Source organism: Oncorhynchus kisutch, linkage group LG3, assembly GCF_002021735.2.
Source record: "Oncorhynchus kisutch isolate 150728-3 linkage group LG3, Okis_V2, whole genome shotgun sequence".
Taxonomy (NCBI): domain Eukaryota; kingdom Metazoa; phylum Chordata; class Actinopteri; order Salmoniformes; family Salmonidae; genus Oncorhynchus; species Oncorhynchus kisutch.
The window spans coordinates 68,812,384-68,833,911 of record NC_034176.2 but is presented as its reverse complement, the minus strand read 5'-3'; the positions used below and the strand labels follow the sequence as shown (position 1 = coordinate 68,833,911).

Here is a 21,528-nt window from a genome sequence, read left to right as displayed (position 1 = left end):
CGCATGTTTTAGAACTACTGAACGTAACGCGCCAATGTAAAATGAGATCTTTTGATATAAATATGCACTTTATTGAACAAAACATGCATGTATTGTGTAACATGATGTCCTATGAGTGTCATCTGATGAGGATCATCAAAGGTTAGTGATTTAATTATATCTCTTTGCTTTTTGTGACTCCTCTCTTTGGCTGGAAAAATGGCTGCGTTTTTCTGTGAGTTGGTGGTGACCTAACATAATCATTAGTGGTGCTTTCGCTCTAAAGCATTTTTGAAATTAGACACTGTGGCGGGATTAACTAGAATTGTATCTTTAAAATGGTGTAAAATACTTGTATGCTTGAGGAATATGAGATTTTTGTTGTTTTGTTTTGGCGCCCTGCACTTTCACCGGCTGTTGGCGAGGTGGGATGCTACCGTCCCACATATCCCAGAGAGGTTAAGCCGATGTATAACACTTGTATATTTTATGAATGCTTATTATGTGTATTCCTGTATTTTGAATTTGACGCTCTGCCATTTTACCGGATGTTGGCCAGGTGGGAGCGTCCCACATACCCTAGAGAGGTTTTAAAGTGTCTGTGACCAACCGATGCATATCTGTATTCCCAGTCATGTGAAAGCCATAGATTAGGGCCTAATGAATTTATTTCAATTGACTGATTTTCCATATATGAACTGTAACTCAGTAAAGTCTTTGAAATTGTTGCATGTTGCGTTTTTATTTTTGTTCATTAAATATTGATCTGATTGCTCAGTTAGATACAGTTAAGTTGGAAGTTTACATACACCTTAGCCAAATACATTTCAACTCAGTTTTTCACAATTCCTGACATTTAATCAGTTAGGATCATCACTTTATTTTAAGAATGTGAAATGTCAGAATAATAAGAGAGAATGATTTATTTATTTAAGCTTTTATTTCTTTCATCAAATTCCCAGTGGGTCAGAAGTTTACATACACAAATAGTATTTGGTAGCATTGCCTTTTAAATTGTTTAACTTGGGTCAAATGTTTCGGGTAGCCTTCCACAAGCTTCCCACAATAAGTTGGGTGAATTTTGGCCCATTCCTCCTGACAGAGCTAGTGTAGCTGAATTAGGTTTTTCGGCCTCCTTGCTCGTACATGCTTTTTCAGTTTTGCCCACAAATATTCTATAGGATTGAGGTCAGGGCTTTGTGATACCTTGACTTTGTTGTCCTTAAGCCATTTTGCCACAACTTTGGAAATATGCTTGGGGTCATTGTCCATTTGGAAGACCCATTTGCAACCAAGCTTTAACTGATGTCTTGAGATATTGCTTCAATATATCCACAAAATTGTTCTTCTTCATGAAGCCATCTATTTTGTGAAGTGCACCAGTCCCACTTGCTGCAAAGCACCCCCACAACACGATGCTGCCACCCGTGCTTCACGGTTGGGATGGTGTTCTTCGACTTGCAAGCCTTCCCCTTTTCACTCCAAACATAACGATGGTCATTATGGCCCAACAATTCTATTTTTGTTTCATCAGTCCAGAGGACATTTCTCCAAAAAGTATGATCTTTGTCCCCATGTGCATTTGCAAACCGTGGTCTGGCTTTTTTATGGCAGTTTTGGAGCAGTGACTTCTTCCTTGCTGAGCAGCCTTTCAAGTTATGTCGATGTAGGACTCGTTTTACTGTGGGTATAGATACTTTTGTACCGGTTTCCTCCAGCATCTTCACAAGGTCCTTTGCTGTTGTTCTGGGATTGATTTGCACTTCTCACACCAAAGTACGTTCATCTCTAGGAGACAGACCGCGTCTCCTTCCTGAGCAGTATGACGGCTGTGTGGTCCCATGGTGTTTATACTTGCGTACTATTGTTTGTACAGATGAACGTGGTACCTTCAGGCATTTGTAAATTTGGACATCTACAAAAACCAATTCTGAGGTCTTTGCTGACTTCTTTTGATTTTCCCATGATGTCAAGCAAAGAGGCACTGAGTTTGAAGGTAGGCCTTGAAATACATCCTCAGGTACACCTCCAATTGACTCAAATTATGTCAATTAGCCTATCAGAAGCTTCTAAAGCCATGACATCATTTTCTGGAATTTTCCAAGCTGTATGTAAACTTCTGGCCCACTGGAATTGTGATTCAGTGAAATAATCTGTCTGTAAACAATTGTTGGAAAAATGACTTGTCATGCACAAAGTAGATATCCTAACCAACTTGCCAAAACTGTAGTTTGTTGACGAGAGTGGTTGAAAAACAAGTTTTAATGGCTCAAAGTATGTAAACTTCCGACATCAACTGTATAACCTGTTTACGCTTGCATTGCCTGTAGTGTGTACACTCTTATCTTGTCTGTAGATCATGGGGGTAATGTACAGCAGGGCTCTGATCTGATAGTTCAATCTTCCCTCTCTTCCTTCTCTCTCTCTCTCTCTCCACCCTAACTCACTTTCTCTTCTCCCTCCCTCTCTGTGTAGATAATGAAGGAGGTGTGTCGGGCTCTGGGGAACGCAGCAGCTGATGACAGTAAGCTGTTGCTGCTCAGTGCTGTGGGGAGTATCTTCTGCAGTGGCCTGGACCCGTCCTACCTGATAGGACGCCTCTCCATAGACCGTCGGAAAGAGAGCAGCCGCATTGCTGACGCTGTACGGTAAGAGAGGAACATAAGCTATAGCCACACACGCGCGGAAGTAACACACGATTGCAATTATCCACCTAAAGAAGGCTACAGCAGGAACAGAGAACACAGCACACATGCACACTTACCTAGACATCTCTTACCGTTAGTGGATTTACTTGACGTCTTACCAAGGTCAATTATCTTAGCGCACTGGAAAATCATTTTGCTTATTAAAAAAAAAAGGCTTGATACAAGTGGGTAAGATAAATTATCTTATTTAAAGATATTTGATCTTAATGAGATGTCTTACCAAGACCAATTATTTTTCATACTTTAACTTCTTCGGGGTAGGGGGCAGTATTTTCATGTCTGGATGAAAAGCTTGCTCAGAGTAAACTGCCTGCTACTCAGGCCCAGATGCTAGGATATGCATATTATTAGTAGATTTGGATAGAAAAAATCCAACCAGGAAGTGGGAAATCTGAGGTTTGTAGGTTTTCAAGTCGTAGCCTATCCAATATACAGTGACTGTGGGGTCATATTGCACTTCCTAAGGCTTCCACTAGATGTCAACAGTCTTTAGAACCTTGTTTCAGGCTTCTACTGTGAAGTGGGAGAGAATGAGAGCTGATTGCGTCATGGGTCTGCCAGAAGGCCATTGGCTCAGTCAGGCGTGCGGCCGTTAAGAGTTAGCTCCATTCCCTTTCATTTCAAAAGACAAAGGAATTCTCTGGTTGAAACATTATTGAAGATTTATGATAAAAACATCCTAAAGATTGATTATATACATCGTTTGACATGTTTCTATGAACTGTAATATAACCTTTTTGACTTTGTCTGGACCTAGTGCCTGCACATTTGGATTACTGTACTAAATGCGCAAACAAAAAGGAGGTATTTGGACATAAATGATGGACTTTATCAAACAAAACTAACATTTATTGTGGAACTGGGATTCCTGGGAGTGAAGATCATCAAAGGTAAGTGAATATTTATAATGCTATTTCTGACTTTTGTTGACTCCATAACATGGCGGGTATCTGTATTGCTTGTTTTGGTCTCTGAGCGCTGTACTCAGATTATTCCATGGTGTGCTTTTTCCCGTAAAGCTTTTTTGAAATCTGACACAGCAGTTTCATCAAGGAGAAGTATATATTTAATTCCATGCATAAGTTGTATTTTCATCAACATTTATGATGAGTATTTCTGTAAATTGACATGGCTCTCTGCACATTCACTGGATGTTTTGGAGGCAAAACATAACGTGCCAATGTAAAATGAGATTTTTGGATATAAATATGAACTTTATCGAACAAAACATACATGTATTGTGTAACATGAAGTCCTATGAGTGCCATCTGATGAAGATCATCAAAGGTTAGTGATACATTTTATCTCTTTCTGCTTTTTGTGTCTCCTCTCTTTGGCTGGAAAAAATGGCTGTTTTATTGTGACTAGGTACTGACCTAACATAATCGCATGGTATGCTTTTGTCGTAAAGCCTTTTTGAAATTGGACACTGTGGTGGGATTAACAACAAGTTTATCTTTAAAATGGTGTATAACACATATATGTTTGAGGAATTTTAATTATGAGATTTCTGTTATTTGAATTTGGCTCCCTGCACTTTCACTGGATGTTGGTCAGGTGGGACGTTAGCGTCCCATGTACCCTTGAGAGGTTAAACTAAGTCTGCTTGCCCTGATTCACCTAAAGTAGGATAAGCACGAATAAGCACAAAGACACAGTCATATTGTACTGTATAGTTTATAATCACTGTTTTGTGTCTCCTCTCCCAGAGACTTTGTGCTGGCGTTTATCCACTTTAAGAAGCCCATCGTGGTGGCCATCAACGGGCCTGCCCTGGGCCTGGGGGCCGCTATCCTGCCTCTATGTGACGTGGTGTGGGCCAGCGAACGGGCCTGGTTCCAAACGCCCTGTGCCGCCCTCCGCCTCACCCCCTCTGGCTGCTCCTCCTACACCTTCCCCCAGATCCTGGGAGTGGCTCTGGTGAGTCTGGTTGCCTGGTCCCCTGTGCAGATTTTTCTTCAAACCCTGCAGTAAAACACGATTCAACTAATTATTCTAAGTTTTACATCTATATTACCTTGTCCCCGCCTCTCACCCTGACAGACCAATGAGATGCTGTTCTGCGGGAGGAAGCTCACGGCACAGGAAGCCTGCAGCCGGGGCCTGGTGTCACAGGTATTCTGGCCAACCACGTTCAACCAGGAAGTGATGCTGCGTGTGAAGGAGATGTCCACCTGCAGTGCTATGGTAGGCTTTTCTGACATAGAGATAGTCATGTTGAGCTGAAATGCTATATCCCAGGCCTTGAGCTAGGAGCCTGCAAGGAACATTGGTCTATAAATTGAATATAACTCTTAGATAATATTATCTAACCACAAACAGAAACCACAAATAAGTGAAAAGGGAAATATATATATATATATATATATATATATATATATATATATATATATATATATATATATATATATATATTTGTGCAATGGTTCTGTAACTAATACAGTACAATGCTGCCAGATCAAGTGTGTAAAAATGAAGGGCCTCAATCTATGAAGCAGGCTGCCTCTTACTCTCTGTTTGACCCTGTGTGTGGAAGGTTCTGGAAGAGTCTAAATGCCTGGTGCGGAGCATCCTGAAGTCGGTTCTGGAGGAGGTGAATGAGAAAGAGTGTCAGATGCTCAAACAGCTGTGGTGCTCCACCAAGGGACTGGAGGCGCTTTTCAGCTACCTGCAGAACAAGGTGTATGATAACTGACCTCTCACCTCCACACAGCTGCAGAACTATCTATGGGCCACGAGATCTGGTCTTCAGTTACCTACTGAGCAACCAGAAGAGATAGGGCTTTGATCTTCAATTACCAACAGTCTTCTTTAACAACCAGCAGAGCGTAGTTTGCCAGTCTCCGAGGCCTTATCTCCTCTCGTCAACATCTGGGCCTGCAGAGCACCACCATCAATGTTTGTTTTACTTTGGTCATCCCTCAACGTCCCTGCCTGTAAGATGAGCAAAGCATCAACTTCTGGAGAGGATTCATTCTGCGTTCATAATGGCCTACTGGGAGTCCAGTGACCGTGAACAAGGCTCTTCAGCAAACGGATACACAGCAGCAGAATGTTGTGGGAGTGTGTGGAGGCAAAAGAGCTCATCTGATGGCTGTCATTGTTCAATTATTTATTTGAAAATGTATTTAGGTTTGATCCTAAATACAAAAAAAGCATACCATGTGTATATATTTTCTATTAGTCTGCTGTTTGTTTTTTTTGTATCTTGCTTTAGTCTTTCTGTTTTGAGGTAAAGTGTCCTCCTGGGCTCTGAGGTGTAGTGAAAATCAAAGCTATGCTTGAGGTCAGAGTGGAACATAGATTTTCTCACCTTACAATGCAGTAACCCTGGCCAAAGAAGTAAATAGTAATTGAAGTGAAACCTTTCAATTGAATTAGGTGTGTGGTAATAGGAGGGCCACTGGGGAAGAGTTAGAGGTAGGTCATGCCCAATGATACACACCCATAATTGGGAAGTCAATGTGAATGGGCAGTGTTGACAGTGAACTCTTTCTGGATTTATATAGACCATTTTGCGATGCTCTTTTGGAAGTGTTTATTCAATTGCTTGTATTTGGTTTGTCAGTAAGGGTGTGTTTGACCTCTGATTGAATGTGAATATATAGAAGGGCCCTCTTTGACCACGACCAACACTCCCATAGAGAACCAGAACTGTCTGATTCCATCTTTTCATTAGAATGTGGAGACTGTCGATAGATCAAAAGGAGACCTCTCCCTGGGAAAGGGAGGAAAGAGAGAATGAGGGTGAGACATGTCATCGTTATTATATCAGCAGCAACAAGTGCAGCGTCATCATTATCATCAAGGTACATATATGATGTGTATTAGAGTGCAAAGGTGTAGCGGGAGGGGTTTGCTTTACTCTTCTGTGTTGACTAACCTTGCCTGAGACCTGAAGACTTATTTTGGCTCCCAGAGCTAATGCCCGGCCTTTAGCTCAGTGGGCTACTGCAGTCTTGAATCGTGAAGACGACCAGGGTTTGATACCCCGTTGATTATAAAGGCATGTATATTACATTGTGAAACGTGTAGCTATGGTATTTGGACAGATAATTATTTTGATATTACCTTGCAATCGGTTATTAGTGAGACATTGTGTATTTTTGTAAAGCACAGAAAGATGTTTTGTCCCAAATTAATCACTGCACTTTTCGTCTGTTGGCTGTCTGTGTTGTGAAGATGCAGTAGTAGTGCAGCTGAAGCAGATAATACCTGCATGTGATGATGGCTTCAGGAAATGGGAAATGTATATCTACATATATTGTATGTATGGATATCTATTTTTGGTTTACCCAATAATGAAATGTAGTTTTGTGGAAATTGTTTTGTATCATTCAGGAAGTGGTGGGTTTTTGCAGTTGTACACATATATGAACCATGTAGGTGTTTATATGGTGTAACTATATGCATGTACAATATTGTAGATACGTGTGTTGCCTGTCAAAATACTTTACATTTCAGGGTATGTTTTGTATTGCCATAGTAAGCAATGTTAGAAATCTTGCACAATTATTATTTGTATTTATTTAAAGTTAATGCTAAAGTTCCCCTTGGGGCTACAGTGCCATAATGTTTCCCTTTCCCCAGAGGCATCTCTTTCGCTCTTATCTTCTGTTCCAGATATTCTCAGTAAATTGCTGTTTTCCCTAGATCTGCCCTGTTTGATAGTGGTGACACAACAGACACACACCAAAAACATGGTTACATGTAGCATAATTATTTTTAAAGGCTGTTGATAACCACTTTATGCCAAACTTTGAAACATTTAAAGTAATATTGCTATTAACAGCTCTGACAAATCAAAGCTCTATCAATTTCTAATCAACCATTCCCAATTATATTTGAATAACACTTTCCCTGAATTTCCCTAATTGATGTATTATTTGCGTGTTGATCAGTATATTGCTAAAGTATAGTGTAAGATTAAATGTATATTAATATATTCAAGATTTGAGTTTTGCCTGTACCTCTCCCCAACCTGGTCTCGGAGCATTCTGTCTTATGTATGCAAACCCATACACTCCATTGTTAGTATGCTATGTTACTTCTGTATGGTATGTATTCATTTGTGGATGTCCATCAACCGTTCATATGATATGTTACGAATTTGCAAAATGTACAATATATTATGATTTGCTAAATGTATATGTTCCGAATTCTAGCTAGGTGGTTAACATTAGCTAGCTGGCTAACATTAGCTGAGGTTAGGGGTTAGTATTGTGGGAAGGGTTAGCTAACATGCCAAGTAGTTGCAAACTAGCTCAAAAGTAGCAAGTAGAGGAAAAGTTACTAATTAGCTAAAATGCTAAACTTGGTCGTGATGAGATTTGAACTCACAACCTTTAGGTTGCTAGACGTTCATGTTCTACACCAACCCATCCACATCACACCAACTCATTTTTGCCTTAGATGTTTACTTGTCTTATCTAACCATACCAAACGTAACATATCATACAAATTTGTATCTCAGTTTACATTTACTTTGTTACATATAGTCTGAGACCAGGCTGCTCTCCCAGGACCCAAATAGAGTAACATTGTGTTTGAATGAATCATTTGAAGTAAAACCGTTATAATTCATTTGTTGAGGACTTATCCTTGAAAATGATGACCGGCCCTGTGTTTAGGTTTAGTGTGTAAACTCCTATCATCACCATATGATGTTTCTATGCATCTTCCAAGCATTTACAAACCTATTACATGTTGAGTTTCTACTCCTTTCTCTCGTCTAAAATCACACCTCGGGGTGCCTTAGAAGTTGTATCTTTTGTCTGTAGGATGCTGTATCCATACATTGTGAGAGTTTGGGGATCGAGCTGCTTTGAATAAACTATGACATTAATTTAAACATGGTGTTTTTGTTGTGTGTATTAACTTTTGTTCCTACTTAGTCATCACTCCTACAAACTTTATTTTTGTTTGCTGCATTTGTATAGTATCAATGTCCTTGTTTGGATAAAAGCACACATCATTTAGATCAGATAAATACAAACTAAAAGAGCATCCATCTGTCCTTGGGCTCCTCTCCATTGAAACACACCACATAAAATAAACATGAATGGGTTGCTGCTCTATGGCACTCTCACTATAACCCTCTTCAGCATTCTTTTCACCGTCACTCTGCTTTCCAGAAATGACTGGAGGCCTAATGCTAAACTGCTGTGAGTCATCCAGGCAGGAAAAGGAGGGGGGATGTTTGCTCTGAATAAAATATTACAATGTTCCACACAATTACCTAGTGGAATGCATTCAGGATTTAGGCAATACCAACCATGGCTGTGTCTCTGTAGCGTTTTATTCTGCATAACTAAGATGATGATCACTTAACATTTACAAAGTGCATGTTATTCCTAGTGCTAACTGCTGTATAGATGGTCATTGTATTATGTTTCTCTGGAAGATCCACTGACCTTATGGATGTCCAGATGCTTCCCCTCTGTGTTCTGACACACACACACACTGGGTGGGAGCCAGACTATTCGTTTGACTGAAGTGCCAGACCAATAACAATCGACCACAGCTGAGAATAGGCCTCAGGTGAGTCAAAACGGCCTGCTTTGAAAAAGGCCTTATTTACTGTGATAACAAATACAGTGGATTGTTCAGGATGAATGGAAGCTGGATATGAACAATCATCCGATGAGGACTTGAGTGAATCAATCAATCGATCAAATGTATTTATAAAGCCATTTTTACATCAGCGGATGTCAAAGTGCTGTACAGAAACCCAGCCTAAAACCCCAAACAGCAAGCAATGCAGGTGTAGAAGCACGGTGGCTAGGAAAAACTCCCTAGAAAGGCCAGAACCTAGGAAGAATCCTAGAGAGGAACCAGGCTCTGAGGGGTGGCCAGTCCTCTTCTGGCTGTGCCGGGTGGAGATTATAACAGAACATGGCCAAGATGTTCAAATGTTCATAGATGACCAGCATGGTCAAATAATAATAATCACAGTGGTTGCTGAGGGTGCAACAGGTCAGCACCTCAGGAGTAAATGTCAGTTGGATTTCATAGCCGATCATTCAGAGTTAGAGACAGCAGGTGCGGTAGAGAGAGTCCAAAACAGAAGGTCTGGGACAAGGTAGCACGTCCAGTGAACAGGTCAGGGTTCCATAGCCGCAAGCAGAACAGTTGAAACTGGAGCAGCAGCATGACCTGATGGACTGGGGACAGCAAGGAGTCATCAGGCCAGGTAGTTCTGAGGCATAGTACTAGGGCTCAGGTCCTCCAAGAGAAGAGAGAGAATTAGAGGGAGCATACTTAAATTCACACAGGACACTGGATAAGACAGGAGAAATACTCCAGATATAACAGACTGACCCTAGCCCCCCGACACAAATTATTGCAGCATAAATACTGGAAGCTGAGACAGGAGAAGTCGGAAGGCACTGTGACCATGTCTGACGATACCTCCGGACAGGGCCAAACAGGCAGGATATAACCCCACCCACTTTGCCAAAGCACAGCCCCCACACCACTATGGGATATCTTCAACAACCAACCTACTACACTGAGACAAGGCCAAGTACAGCCCACAAAAATCTCCACCACGGCACGAACCAGAGGGGGCGCCAACCCGGACAGGAAGATCACGTCAGTGACTTAAGCCACTCAAGTGACGCACCCCTCCTAGGGACGGCATGGAAGAGCACCAGTAAGCCAGTGACTCAGCCCCAGTAATAGGGTTAGAGGCAGAGAATCCCAGTGGAGAGATGGGAACCGACCAGGCAGAGACAGCAAGGGTGGTTCGTCTCTCCAGTGCCTTTCAGTTCACCTTCACACTCCTGGGCCAGACTACACTCAATCATAGGACCTACTGAAGAGATGAGTCTTCAATAAAGACTTAAAAGTCGAGACCGAGTCTGCGTCTCTCACATGGATACAGACCATTCCATAAAAATGGAGCTCTATAGGAGAAAGCCCTGCTTCCAGCTGCTTGCTTTGAAATTATAGGGACAGTAAGGAGGAATGGGTCTTGTGACCGTAGCGTACGTGTAGGTATGTACGGCAGGACCAAATTGGAAAGATATGTAGGAACAAGACCATGTAATGCTTTGTAGGTTTGCAGTAAAACCTTGAAATCAGCCCTAGCCTTAACAGAATAAGGCTGTGAATATGGCACTGACACATTTGTAAATGAAAGAAATGTCCTGTGAGCTTGGAGCTTTCACATATAAGTAAAGCATCTGCTGACTACCCATATGAAAATAACAAGGCAATTCTGTTTTGATACACTTTATTCAATAGAAATCCAGTGTTCAATCATCATTGCCATCCCCCAGTCAGAAACGCAGACAATTTAAAACAATTATTTTGTTAAGTACTTTAAATATGCAATCAACCATGATTGCAGGGGGTTGGGTAGCAGTCCTCAAAACAGACCCCCCATATGAGCTCTGATCCCTGAGTAGCGAAATGATCATCCACCACTGTCTATAACAATCCACCCAACACTATTCAACACACATACTGAAACCGACATTATGAGAGACCTCTTGTGGCCAGATGTCCAGGCAGTAAAGTAGGCTTCTCATGGTAGGCCCCAGTAAGTCCTAAGTCCTCCAATACCCAGTTCCTGTGGCCCTTCCTAGAGCATCGGCTCAGTCTACTGCCATTCAGAAGTCTTCCTTAGGGCCGTCTTTCAGCCTCTGTCTCATCTCTTTAGCATGCTGTTTGCTTTTCTCCCTCTTTGCAATTCGCTGTTGGTCAGAAAGAGAAACACACACATTGTTGAAAATACCGAAGTGCTCCCATCAATGAAATATGACAATAGTAGTCATCTGGTTAGGCATCCCTTGTGAATTAAAACCAAATTGCTGGTAGTCCTCACCTCGTCCTTCAAACAAGCTCTCATGGCACGGTCCATATCATTGCAATGACCAAAGAACTTCCTGACATTGTGCTGAGGATGAGACATTACAACATGTTTTTGACGGGTAAGAGTGTAGCTATACTTGACTGCTCCTACACATTAGTTTAGAACAGCTACATTGTAGAGCAATACAGTAGATCTTTCAGGTGGAGGTCTATGTGGGACATGTTCTTAGATGCTGTTGAGTCGTTCCACCTCAAAAAGCACAAAAAATAGGATTTTTACACCCACCATCTCAGATTGTTCTGAAATTGTTTCTGTAGTTAAACATATTAGATTAACACTCCTGAAACATTACTTTGTTGAAATATAATTTGATCGCTGAGAAATTAAGGTAATTGATTGCACCCTAATTGGGCATTTTAATTTCTAGGATTCATATAATCTTTAATAAGACAAAAATATAAATGCAAGGTGTAAAGTGGTGGTCCCATGTTTCATGAGGTGAAATAAAAGATCACTGAAATCTCCATATGCATAAAAAGCATATTTTTGCACAAATTTGTTTACATCCCTGTTAGTGAGAATTTCTCCTTAGGCATGATAATCCATCCACCTGACAGGTGTTGCATATCAAGAAGCTGATTAAACAGCATGATCATTACACAGGTGTACCTTGTGCTGGGTACAATAAAAGGCCACTAAAATGTGCAGTTTTGTCACACAACACAATGCCACAGATGTCAAGTTTTGAGGCTATGTGCAATTGGCATGCAGGTTGCAGGAATGTCCACCAAAGTTGTTGCCAGAGAATTCAATCTTAATTTCTCTACCATAAGCTGCCTCCAATGTCATTTTAGAGAATTTGGTAGTATGTCAAACCAGCCTCACAAACGCAGACCACGTGTAACCACACCATCCCAGGCTTCTTCGCCAGCGGCATTGTCTGAAACCAGCCATCCGGACAGCTGATGTAACTGAGGAGTATTTCTGTCTGTAATAAAGCCCTTTTGTGGTGAAATATTCATTCTGATTGGCTGGGCCTGGCTCCCCAGTGGGTGTGGCACCCATGGCTGTGCCCCTGCCAAGTCATGTGAAATACATAGATCAGGGCCCAATTAATTTATATGAAATGTAACTGTAAAATCGTTGAAATTGTTGCGTTTTTATATTTTTTTCAGTATAATACCTAACTTCTGATTTGGACCATAATTCTTCCTAGCATGAGAAATCCAACAAAATTATAAAAAGCCACCCAGACCTCCACACCAATCCCACCCCAACAACTAGGATACAGTACTCTATGTGGCAGGTAGCCTAGAGGTTAGAGCATTGGACTAGTAACCGAAAGGTTGCGAGATTGAATCCTTGAGCTGACAAGGTAAAAATCTGTCGTTCTGCCCCTGAACAAGGCAGTTAACCCACTGTTCCTAGACAGTCATTCAAAATAACAAGTTGTTCTTAACTGACTCGCCTAGTTAAATAAATGTCAAATAAAAATAAAATGTCTGACAAGTAGTATGGAGCTGCTGCTTGGGAGTATTGCTTCTTCATCCTTTGTAATGTATTCCCTGTGATGTTATTTACCATAAATTAGTGTGAAAGTACCAGGTTTTGCCTACTAGATGCAGCTGTTTCTGCTACTGCCACCACAACCTTTTATCCATTTTGCTGGTCTCTTGTGTTTATTCAATATCACAACATTTTCTTTGCAACTTTGGGTAGAAAACCAATATCTTTTGCTCATGATGGAAATAAATTGTATGGTCATCCTCACAATTCAAATCAAATCAAATCAAATCAAATTTATTTATATAGCCCTTCGTACATCAGCTGATATCTCAAAGTGCTGTACAGAAACCCAGCCTAAAACCCCAAACAGCAAGCAATGCAGGTGTAGAAGCACGGTGGCTAGGAAAAACTCCCTAGAAAGGCCAATACCTAGGAAGAAACCTAGAGAGGAACCAGGCTATGTGGGGTGGCCAGTCCTCTTCTGGCTGTGCCGGGTGGAGATTATAACAGAACATGGTCAAGATGTTCAATGTTCATAAATGACCAGCATGGTCGAATAATAATAAGGCAGAACAGTTGAAACTAGAGCAGCAGCACAGTCAGGTGGAAGTTGAAACTGGAGCAGCAGCATGGCCAGGTAGACTGGGGACAGCAAGGAGTTAAATTAAAGCCAGTCCTCCATGAAAGCAATTCCGTTTGTCCTTCTCTTAGGCTTAATTTGTGTCCAGGAAATGGCACCTCTGTGTGTGTGATTTATTCCCTTCAAAAAAGGTCTGGGCTAGTTAGGCCATTCCTGGCGAACAAGCAAACCATTAGGCTATAGCAGCTCTAACTGTTTCAATGGTAAAAGTCCCAAACACACACTGTATAGTGTTTTTGCATTGGCAATGGTATTGGGTTGGGTTTAATGGTACATGTCACTAATCACACTACATACAGAGATATTTTCTAATAATTTTATTGAAAAACATGGAATGCCATGCAATGGTTTAAAATTGTATTATTTTATTAGGGTTGTCATAACATTTTAGTTACTAGCCCAAGTTTTGGACTTGTAGGAAAAGTGTTCATATGGTAATTGCTACATACGGATAGCCCTCTCAGAAAGCTGCCATTTGTTGGACTATTCATGGAGTCTCCTGACCCCTCCTGTCTTAGCCTCCAGTATTTATGCTGCAGTAGTTTATGTGTTGGGGCGCTAGTGTCAGTCTGTTATATCTGGAGTACTTCTCCTGTCTTATCCGGTATCCTGTGTGAATTTAAGTATGCTCTCTCTAATTCTCTCTTTCTTTCTCTCTCTCTGAGGACCAGGGCCCTAGGGCCATGCCTCAGGACTACCTGGCATGATGACTCCTTGCTGTCCCCAGTCCACCTGGCCGTGCTGCTGCTCCAGTTTCAACTGTTCTGCCTGCGGCTATGGAACCCTGACCTGTTCACCGGACGTGCTACCTGTCCCAGACCTGCTGTTTTCAACTCTCTAGAGACAGCAGGAGCGGTAGAGATACTCTTAATGATCGGCTATGAAAAGCCAACTGACATTTACTCCTGAGGTGCTGACTTGCTGCACCCTCGACAATTACTGTGATTATTATTATTTGACCATGCTGGTCATCTATGAACATTTGAAAATCTTGGACATGTTCTGTTATAATCTCCACCCGGCACAGCCAGAAGAGGACTGGCCACCCCTCAGAGCCTGGTTCCTCTCTAGGTTTCTTCCTAGGTTTTGGCCTTTCTAGGGAGTTTTTCCTAGCCACCGTGCTTCTACACCTGCATTGCTTGCTGTTTGGGGTTTTAGGCTGGGTTTCTGTACAGCACTTTGAGATATCAGCTGATGTAAGAAGAGCTATATGAATACATTGAATTTGAGTTGGGTTGAAGCAATAGGTTGTTAAAAGAAGGAAAAACTGAATTGCTTTCATGGAGGACTGGCTTGACCACACTATTTATTTTTTACATGAGCAAAAGTTATTGGTGTTCAACCCTAAGTTTCAAAGAAAACGTTGTGATCCATTTTTATTTTTCACCTTTATTTAACCAGGTAGGCCAGTTGAGAATAAGTTCTCATTTACAACTGCGACCTGGCCAAGATAAAGCATAGCAGTGCGACAAAAACAACAACACAGAGTTACACATGGGATAAACAAACGTTAATAACTTAAAGGTCCCAATGCAGCCGTTTTTACATCAATATCAAATAACTTCTGGGTACCAATTAAGCAACTTACTGTGTTTGTTTTCCATTAAAATTGTCAAAATGAAACAAAAATAGCTTCTTAGCAAAAAGCAACTTCTCAAGCAAGAATTTAGCTAGGACTGTCTGGAAGTGGTCTAAGTGGGGAGGGGGACACTTAGACCCCCCCCCCCCGCCACACACACACCTGAAAACTAGCTGTTACTGGCAGAGAGTTTTGGAACTCTTTCTTAAAACTCCAAACGCCAAAACAAGCTGAAATATTAGGCAGTCTTTTCAAAAAGCTCTTACACTAAAAGGGCATGATCATTATTTCATTACATTATCATCATTATTTAATAGAAAATATAAATAAAACACAGGAAAATCACGTATTTGACTGCACTGGGCCTTTGATGAGAACCACAAGAGACCAGCAAAATGGATGTGTGTGGTGGCAGTAGCAGGAACAGCGGCATCTAGTGGGGGAAACCTGGTACTTTCACACTAATTTATGGTAAATAATTATTCAATGGATAACTTCTCTAAATGGGGAAAAACCATCACCTGATTCCCAGAGAATACAATACAAAGGGTGAAGAAGCAATACTCCAAGCATAACAGGTCCATAATACCTCTTAGACACAGAAAACTGATACTGTATACTGGTTGTTGGGGTGTGGTGGGTCCGTGAGTGGCTTTTGACCATTTTCTTGGATTCCTTATGCCTTATGCAATGGTAGGAAGAAGTTTGATTCAAATCGGATGTTGGGTACTATATTTGTTGAATATTATGTAAATCTTATAAATGAAAAGGGCTAATTCAGGACCAATCAATGAGCTTAATTTCTCAGAAATCAAAATAAATTTCAACAAAATAATGTTTCAGGAATGCTAATCTTATCTGGTTCTAACTTCAGAAACGATTTCAGAACAATCTGAGATGGTGGGTGTAAAGCCTTGCTGAAATTACATGTAACGACCCAGCCTATGGTTCTCAGGCAAGTATACAATATCTTACCTCCGTGTGGCACTGCTTCAGCAGGTTTATCAGTATGTTGCACTCATCCGTGTGCAGGTGAGGTGACAGATCAGAGTGCATTCTGAGTTAAGGTCTTACCACTCCAACAATACTGGAAGACAAACAATACCAACCATGTTTGTGACTACAATGTATGCTGAAAATTACTATTTGACTATTTGGGTTTCTGTAATGTGTGTCTAGTCTAAAGGATACTCCATCCACCCAGTCCCTCTCCATCCTGCAAACTCATGGGGATGATCCGTTTTCTGTTTACACTTACCTGCAATGAAAGAGAAAACAGGTGTAAAACACAGGTGGGCAGGTTAAAACGAATACAAGTCTAGGTAAAGACATGGATAGCATTGCCTGTGTGGGTTAATGAAGGACAGAGTACCAGACACAATGAGGAGTGGCAATTGTCATACAAGCCCATCCTTTCATCCTGATTAATCTCAAAACTGTGATTGCCGAAAAGTGATTTCAGCCTCTACTGTAACAAGTAGGCTAGCAGTTGGCAGCGTTGTTATAAACAGTCATAAAGTTGTGGTTGTATGGATATGGAATTTGTTACATATCAGAGACCGGTTGAAATAGACTCAATGTGTATGCAGCAAAGGGGCAAAGTTGTGAAATTAAATGATGCTAGTTAGTTACAGACTGTTCTAGCTACAGTGCAACTCAGACTGGTAGCTACCAAAATAGCCTGAAATTACCTTAAAAGCTGTGAATCGAATAAGGTAGCTAGTCGAATAAAGATATTACCAGTTCAGTTGGGATATCATTGAGATATCTATCTTCCAGGAATAGAATATATCGTAGATAGCAAGTTGACCAAATGTAGCTAGCTGCCAATGCCTAGTAGCGAGAAATACCACTTAAGGGCAAATGCAGCGTTCTTTCAACCCCTTGTTTTAACTCCTATTACTGCCAGGTTACTGTCGATGTATTTACATCTAACTAGCTACTGTACAAAGCTTGAAAAATGTGTTTAACAATTCTGACATAGCATTAAATTGTAAACCTAGTAATTTATTTGACAAAAGGAGGACATGCTGGTAACATGCTAGCTAGCTACACGTCTCTCACTCTTTCGTAACAGCAAAGACAGTAAACTCTGTGGAAAATGATAACTTGATTGACATTACAGTAGCAAATCAACACCTGCTACCGTTGGATGGTGGACCAATCACATTAATTGTTGATCACATGTGGGCGGGCACTCCCTCAACGGACACACAACAAATAACTCCAGTCATTGCACGACTGGAACATAAAACACATTTTATTACATATTTATGTACGATTGTAGTATGTATGCATTATAGCTATATCATCAAATGTAATTAATCCTAAGCACTGTGCATCTATGCCTCTCCAGCAGACGGCGCCATCGCATGTGGCAGTGAAAAGAAGAATACATTTTTACGAAACAAAATCAGATCTCAGTTTTCTAAATTATTTTGTTTTTACACATTTGTTGTATAATTTATGACAATATTAAACCCCATTTAACGCCATATAACCTCTAAACATCTCTAAAGAATGTGAAGATGTGGTAAACGTTATTTGCGGGGGAAATTACGAAACAGGAAGTGCGACCCACCAAATAATTCCGATTGGTTGACTCTCGTTCGGCGGTTTGTTTTGTATTTGCTGTTAGCTTACTATCTAATGCGTTTTAAGAGTTTACTTGGTTAAAACAAACATTTTAAGCATGGATGACTCTACAAAGCGTATATTACAACGTCTGATACGACGAATCCCTTATCAAATGCTCCAGAAAATGCTTGGCAAGTGGGCTCATCTATCAAATGAGGACCTGCATTCGCTGGACTTCACACAACCAAAATGGGTGTTGACGGAACATCTACTGGCTTTCTGTGAGGTAGATGTAGCTGCTTGACTATATAGTTAACGTTACCTATCTAAGTAGCTTTCTAGTGATGGATGTGATGTTCTCTTTAGCTAACTTGTTCACTTAATCTAGTGTAACAGTTTAACTTTAGTCCGTTCCCTCGCCCCTACTCGAACTAGGGACCCTCTGCACACATAGACAACTGACACCCACGAAGCATCGCTCCACAAAAGCCGCGGAACAACGACTTCAGGTCTCAGAGCGAGTGACGTCACCAATTTAAACGCTATTAGCCCTCTCCACCGCTAACTAGCTAGCCATTTCACATCGGTTACACTAGCTCACCTTAACAGTTCATCGTGGGCTAAGTGTAATCAACATTTTTTGTTATACTTTCAACCTTTCTGATACACTCTACTTGTATCTTTCCCAGGAGAAGGGCTTGACAGTGAAACACATCACAGAACTCGAAATGATCTGTAAGTGTTATCTGACAGTGTGGATGAACTAATTCCCCCCTCAGTAGCTAATGGTCTACTTAGTAGTCAGTAATAGATAATACATTTCACCAATGCTTTCCAGATATCATTGAGAATCCAAACCAGGGAATGTGGCATGGCTTCCAGCTCCTTGATGCAGAGGGTAAATGAAAGTCTCTAATACCTTGCTTAACATTTAGTATCTGGTGCTCACAAAGTTCCTTTTGAAAGTGGACCTTAATGAATATTAGAGTTCCAAGGTATTAAATGTAGCCTAATCAGCATTACTGTTAATTTCAAGTATATTTTTCTTCACAGAGGATGCACCATCCATTGAACTGACACAGTTCAGGGAACAGTTCAAGGCCAACCTCACAGAGCTCATCAGCCATGTATGTATGATTTCCAGCTTTTATATGCTTGGTAGAAAAGACAGAACTAACATTCATTAAAATGGACATTGGCTTGTAATGTCCCTCAATTGCTGTGTTTGCGTGTGCCATCTCTGTCAATGTCTGTGTTTTTCTTTCCTTCCAAGGTGTCTATTAAAATAAAGAAACACACAGATGAGGCCATATGGATACGTGTTGCCTGGGGGGACAACTTCACAAAGCCTAACCACCTTAAACCCACATATGTTGTCCACCATCTTCAGTCCCCTTATGTCTTTGTGACCGGCGTGACTTCAAAGGATAAGCCTCTTTTAAACCAGGCAAGGATGCTTTCTAAATTGCCCTTGGGGGATTCATAATGTCATATTGCAGTGCTTTGAATTCAGTTTCTATGGTCTCTATCGCCTGTTTAACAGACTGGGTTCTGTCATACAGGCCTTGGTTCTGGCCACCAGATATGGCTCTATGAAGGATGCTCACCTCAGTGGACGGAACCTCATCGCCATCAGAGACCTACTGACGAGGCAGTACCAACAGGTAGGCCTTGGCCCTGTCCCCTACGGGCCATATAAAAGCCTTTGTCATGACCATCCCACTGCTTATTGATAACAAGGAAAGCCTATTGAACTAACTACAGATACTGTGTTCTGCACCTTTTCATTCATTCGTAGGTGTTCCCCACCAAACATCCAAAACCTCTTCAGGAAAAGAATCCTGTCCCTAGAAGTATGTTTTGTTGTCTGCTTATAAAATACAATTGTAATGTATACATTAACATAATCATGGTGACAACCACAACTAATTAGAATATTGACTTAGTTTATGTTTCACTGACATTCTATTTTCTAATTTTAGACCCCAATATAGAGAACGAACAGGCTGAGAATACAGAGAACCGTTTTCAGATGGCCTGTGAGGCCTTCGGCGATGGGACACTACCTCAACTGCAAAAAGCTGTCTACAAGGTGCAAGAAGTTGAACTATGGGTTGTTTACAAAAAGCTTTCTCCTCGTGTGCCTGCTATGCTGTGTGTGACAATGTATTCTGCTCTATTCTCAGCTGGAGACCAAGTTCCGAGATAACTCTAACAAAACGTTGACAGGCAGAGAAGAGCCCTTCAGAGGAGTGGTGGAGTTTGCCAGCACCAACCTCCTAGAGTCACTCAGGCACTGTGTGTCCTCAGGTACAGTATCTATATGTCTGGGGCTGGGCTTAGTTTAATATCCCCTTTAATCTTTGTCAATGGGAAGAGCCACATCTTCTAGTTTTTTAAAATATCTATTTAACTTGGCATGTCAGTTAAGAACAATTTTTTTTATTTACAATGACGGCCTACCCCAGCCAAAAACCCTAACAACTCTGGGCCAATTGTGCGCTGCCCTATGGGACTCCCAATCACGGACGGTTGTGATACAGCCTGGAATCGAACCACGCCTCTAGCACTGAGATGCAGTGCCTGCAGCGCCACTCAGGTGCCCCATTAGAGCTGCAGAGACAACAAATTATGAACAATAGCTCTCTCTCTCTGCACTTTGTTCCATACAGGTTTAGAAGTCCCGTCTTCCAGGTGATGCTCAGCATTATAACGTTTTATTTGATGTGGTTATAGTTAGTTAACTGCTCATATATGGCTCCACTTCTTTATTCAATTCTGTCCATGGCCACAAGGGGGCAGAGGAACAATGACAGACTTTCACTGTGTCCATCTCATTCTCCAGACATGTGCTGAGTTTGATGCTTTTCAGAGGGTCTGCTAATACATGAGTGGATTCGATTAGACTGAACTGGGGTGAATCAGGCAATGGCCAGTCACATGACTGGCTAAAACCGGTGAGGGTGGAGTACCCTGCTCAAATTGAACAGTAATATGCTCAACCTGGTCATATTGTCAACATGGCAGCATGATGGATCAACAAAACGTCTTTTCCCTAAAAATGTATGTTCACTAGCTTTCTTTTGGACAGTAGATAGTGATATATCAATAGCAAACAGTTGTGCAGGTGAACATGAAATCCTAACTCATTACTCCATGTGTTATATCACTTTTGTTTTGTGCGGGGCACCCAGCTCATGCCAGGGAAGACTCACAGATTTAAAAAACAAATGCAATCACTTTTAACCATGTGTAAAATCAGCCTACCCTGTGAACAGGGTGGGTAAAAAGGAATCCCCTCAGTAATTGCTTGTGTTTTACAGGTATGGCGTCAACCCCAGTCACCCCTCTTCTCTCATCCATCACACAGAAAGGGAGAAACTATTTTGTTATCACAGACAAAGGAGTTTAAATCAAATGTAACTATAAGAACTACCAGAACAAGTCGTGTATATTTTGTATTGAATGTGTTAACATTTTATGGGGTTTAACATACATTTTTTAGAACACCTTGTTTACCCATTCACTCTGTCCTTCGCCCAGGTGTTAAGAATAAGAATCATCTTGTATTGCTTCTCAATTAATATACTACAATCTGTACTCTAATAAATGTTATTGTATGGATTTTTTAAAACTTTGTGTTACTTGAGAAGTGTACAGCAAAAGGTTATGGTTTGCTTGTTTTACATTTTTGCACATGTAATATGTCATAGACTTTAGC

General features: G+C 41.1%; 3 protein-coding genes across 6 annotated transcripts in view; 2 read left to right on the top strand and 1 right to left on the bottom strand.

The window, feature by feature from the left end:
- The window catches only part of LOC109879181 (chromodomain Y-like protein 2), a 41,195-nt gene extending 32,650 nt beyond the window's left edge, over positions 1 to 8,545 (top strand). The window contains exons 4-7 of the mRNA XM_020471366.2: positions 2,455 to 2,627; positions 4,397 to 4,607; positions 4,731 to 4,874; positions 5,224 to 8,545. Of these exons, the coding sequence (XP_020326955.2) occupies positions 2,455 to 2,627; positions 4,397 to 4,607; positions 4,731 to 4,874; positions 5,224 to 5,382 (687 nt within the window). The 3' untranslated portion in view covers positions 5,383 to 8,545. The remainder of the gene's footprint in view (positions 1 to 2,454; positions 2,628 to 4,396; positions 4,608 to 4,730; positions 4,875 to 5,223) is intronic.
- Positions 8,546 to 10,906: 2,361 nt separating this feature from the next.
- cmc2 (C-x(9)-C motif containing 2) lies at positions 10,907 to 17,320 on the bottom strand. Of its 4 annotated transcripts, none has more exons than XM_020471369.2 (5): positions 16,922 to 17,320; positions 16,422 to 16,488; positions 16,206 to 16,276; positions 11,518 to 11,589; positions 10,907 to 11,386 (listed from the first exon to the last, which is right to left on the bottom strand). In XM_020471369.2, the coding sequence occupies exons 2-5, from the start codon at positions 16,456 to 16,458 to the stop codon at positions 11,303 to 11,305; spliced, it is 264 nt and encodes an 87-aa protein (XP_020326958.1). In that variant the 5' UTR covers positions 16,459 to 16,488; positions 16,922 to 17,320; the 3' UTR covers positions 10,907 to 11,302. The 4 variants fall into 4 exon arrangements, with proteins under 4 accessions (XP_020326958.1, XP_020326957.1, XP_020326961.1 ...); XM_020471368.2 differs by having other exon boundaries at positions 16,971 to 17,319; XM_020471372.2 differs by lacking the exon at positions 16,422 to 16,488 and having other exon boundaries at positions 16,206 to 16,317; positions 16,922 to 17,319.
- A 434-nt stretch (positions 17,321 to 17,754) lies between these two features.
- LOC109879180 (centromere protein N-like) lies at positions 17,755 to 21,437 on the top strand. Its single transcript, XM_020471365.2, has 10 exons — positions 17,755 to 18,093; positions 18,497 to 18,542; positions 18,646 to 18,705; positions 18,861 to 18,934; positions 19,081 to 19,254; positions 19,370 to 19,471; positions 19,606 to 19,660; positions 19,790 to 19,899; positions 19,994 to 20,117; positions 21,131 to 21,437. Exons 1-10 carry the CDS (start codon positions 17,923 to 17,925, stop codon positions 21,217 to 21,219), a joined length of 1,005 nt encoding a protein of 334 aa, XP_020326954.1. The 5' UTR covers positions 17,755 to 17,922; the 3' UTR covers positions 21,220 to 21,437.
- The last annotated feature ends 91 nt before the right edge of the window (positions 21,438 to 21,528 follow it).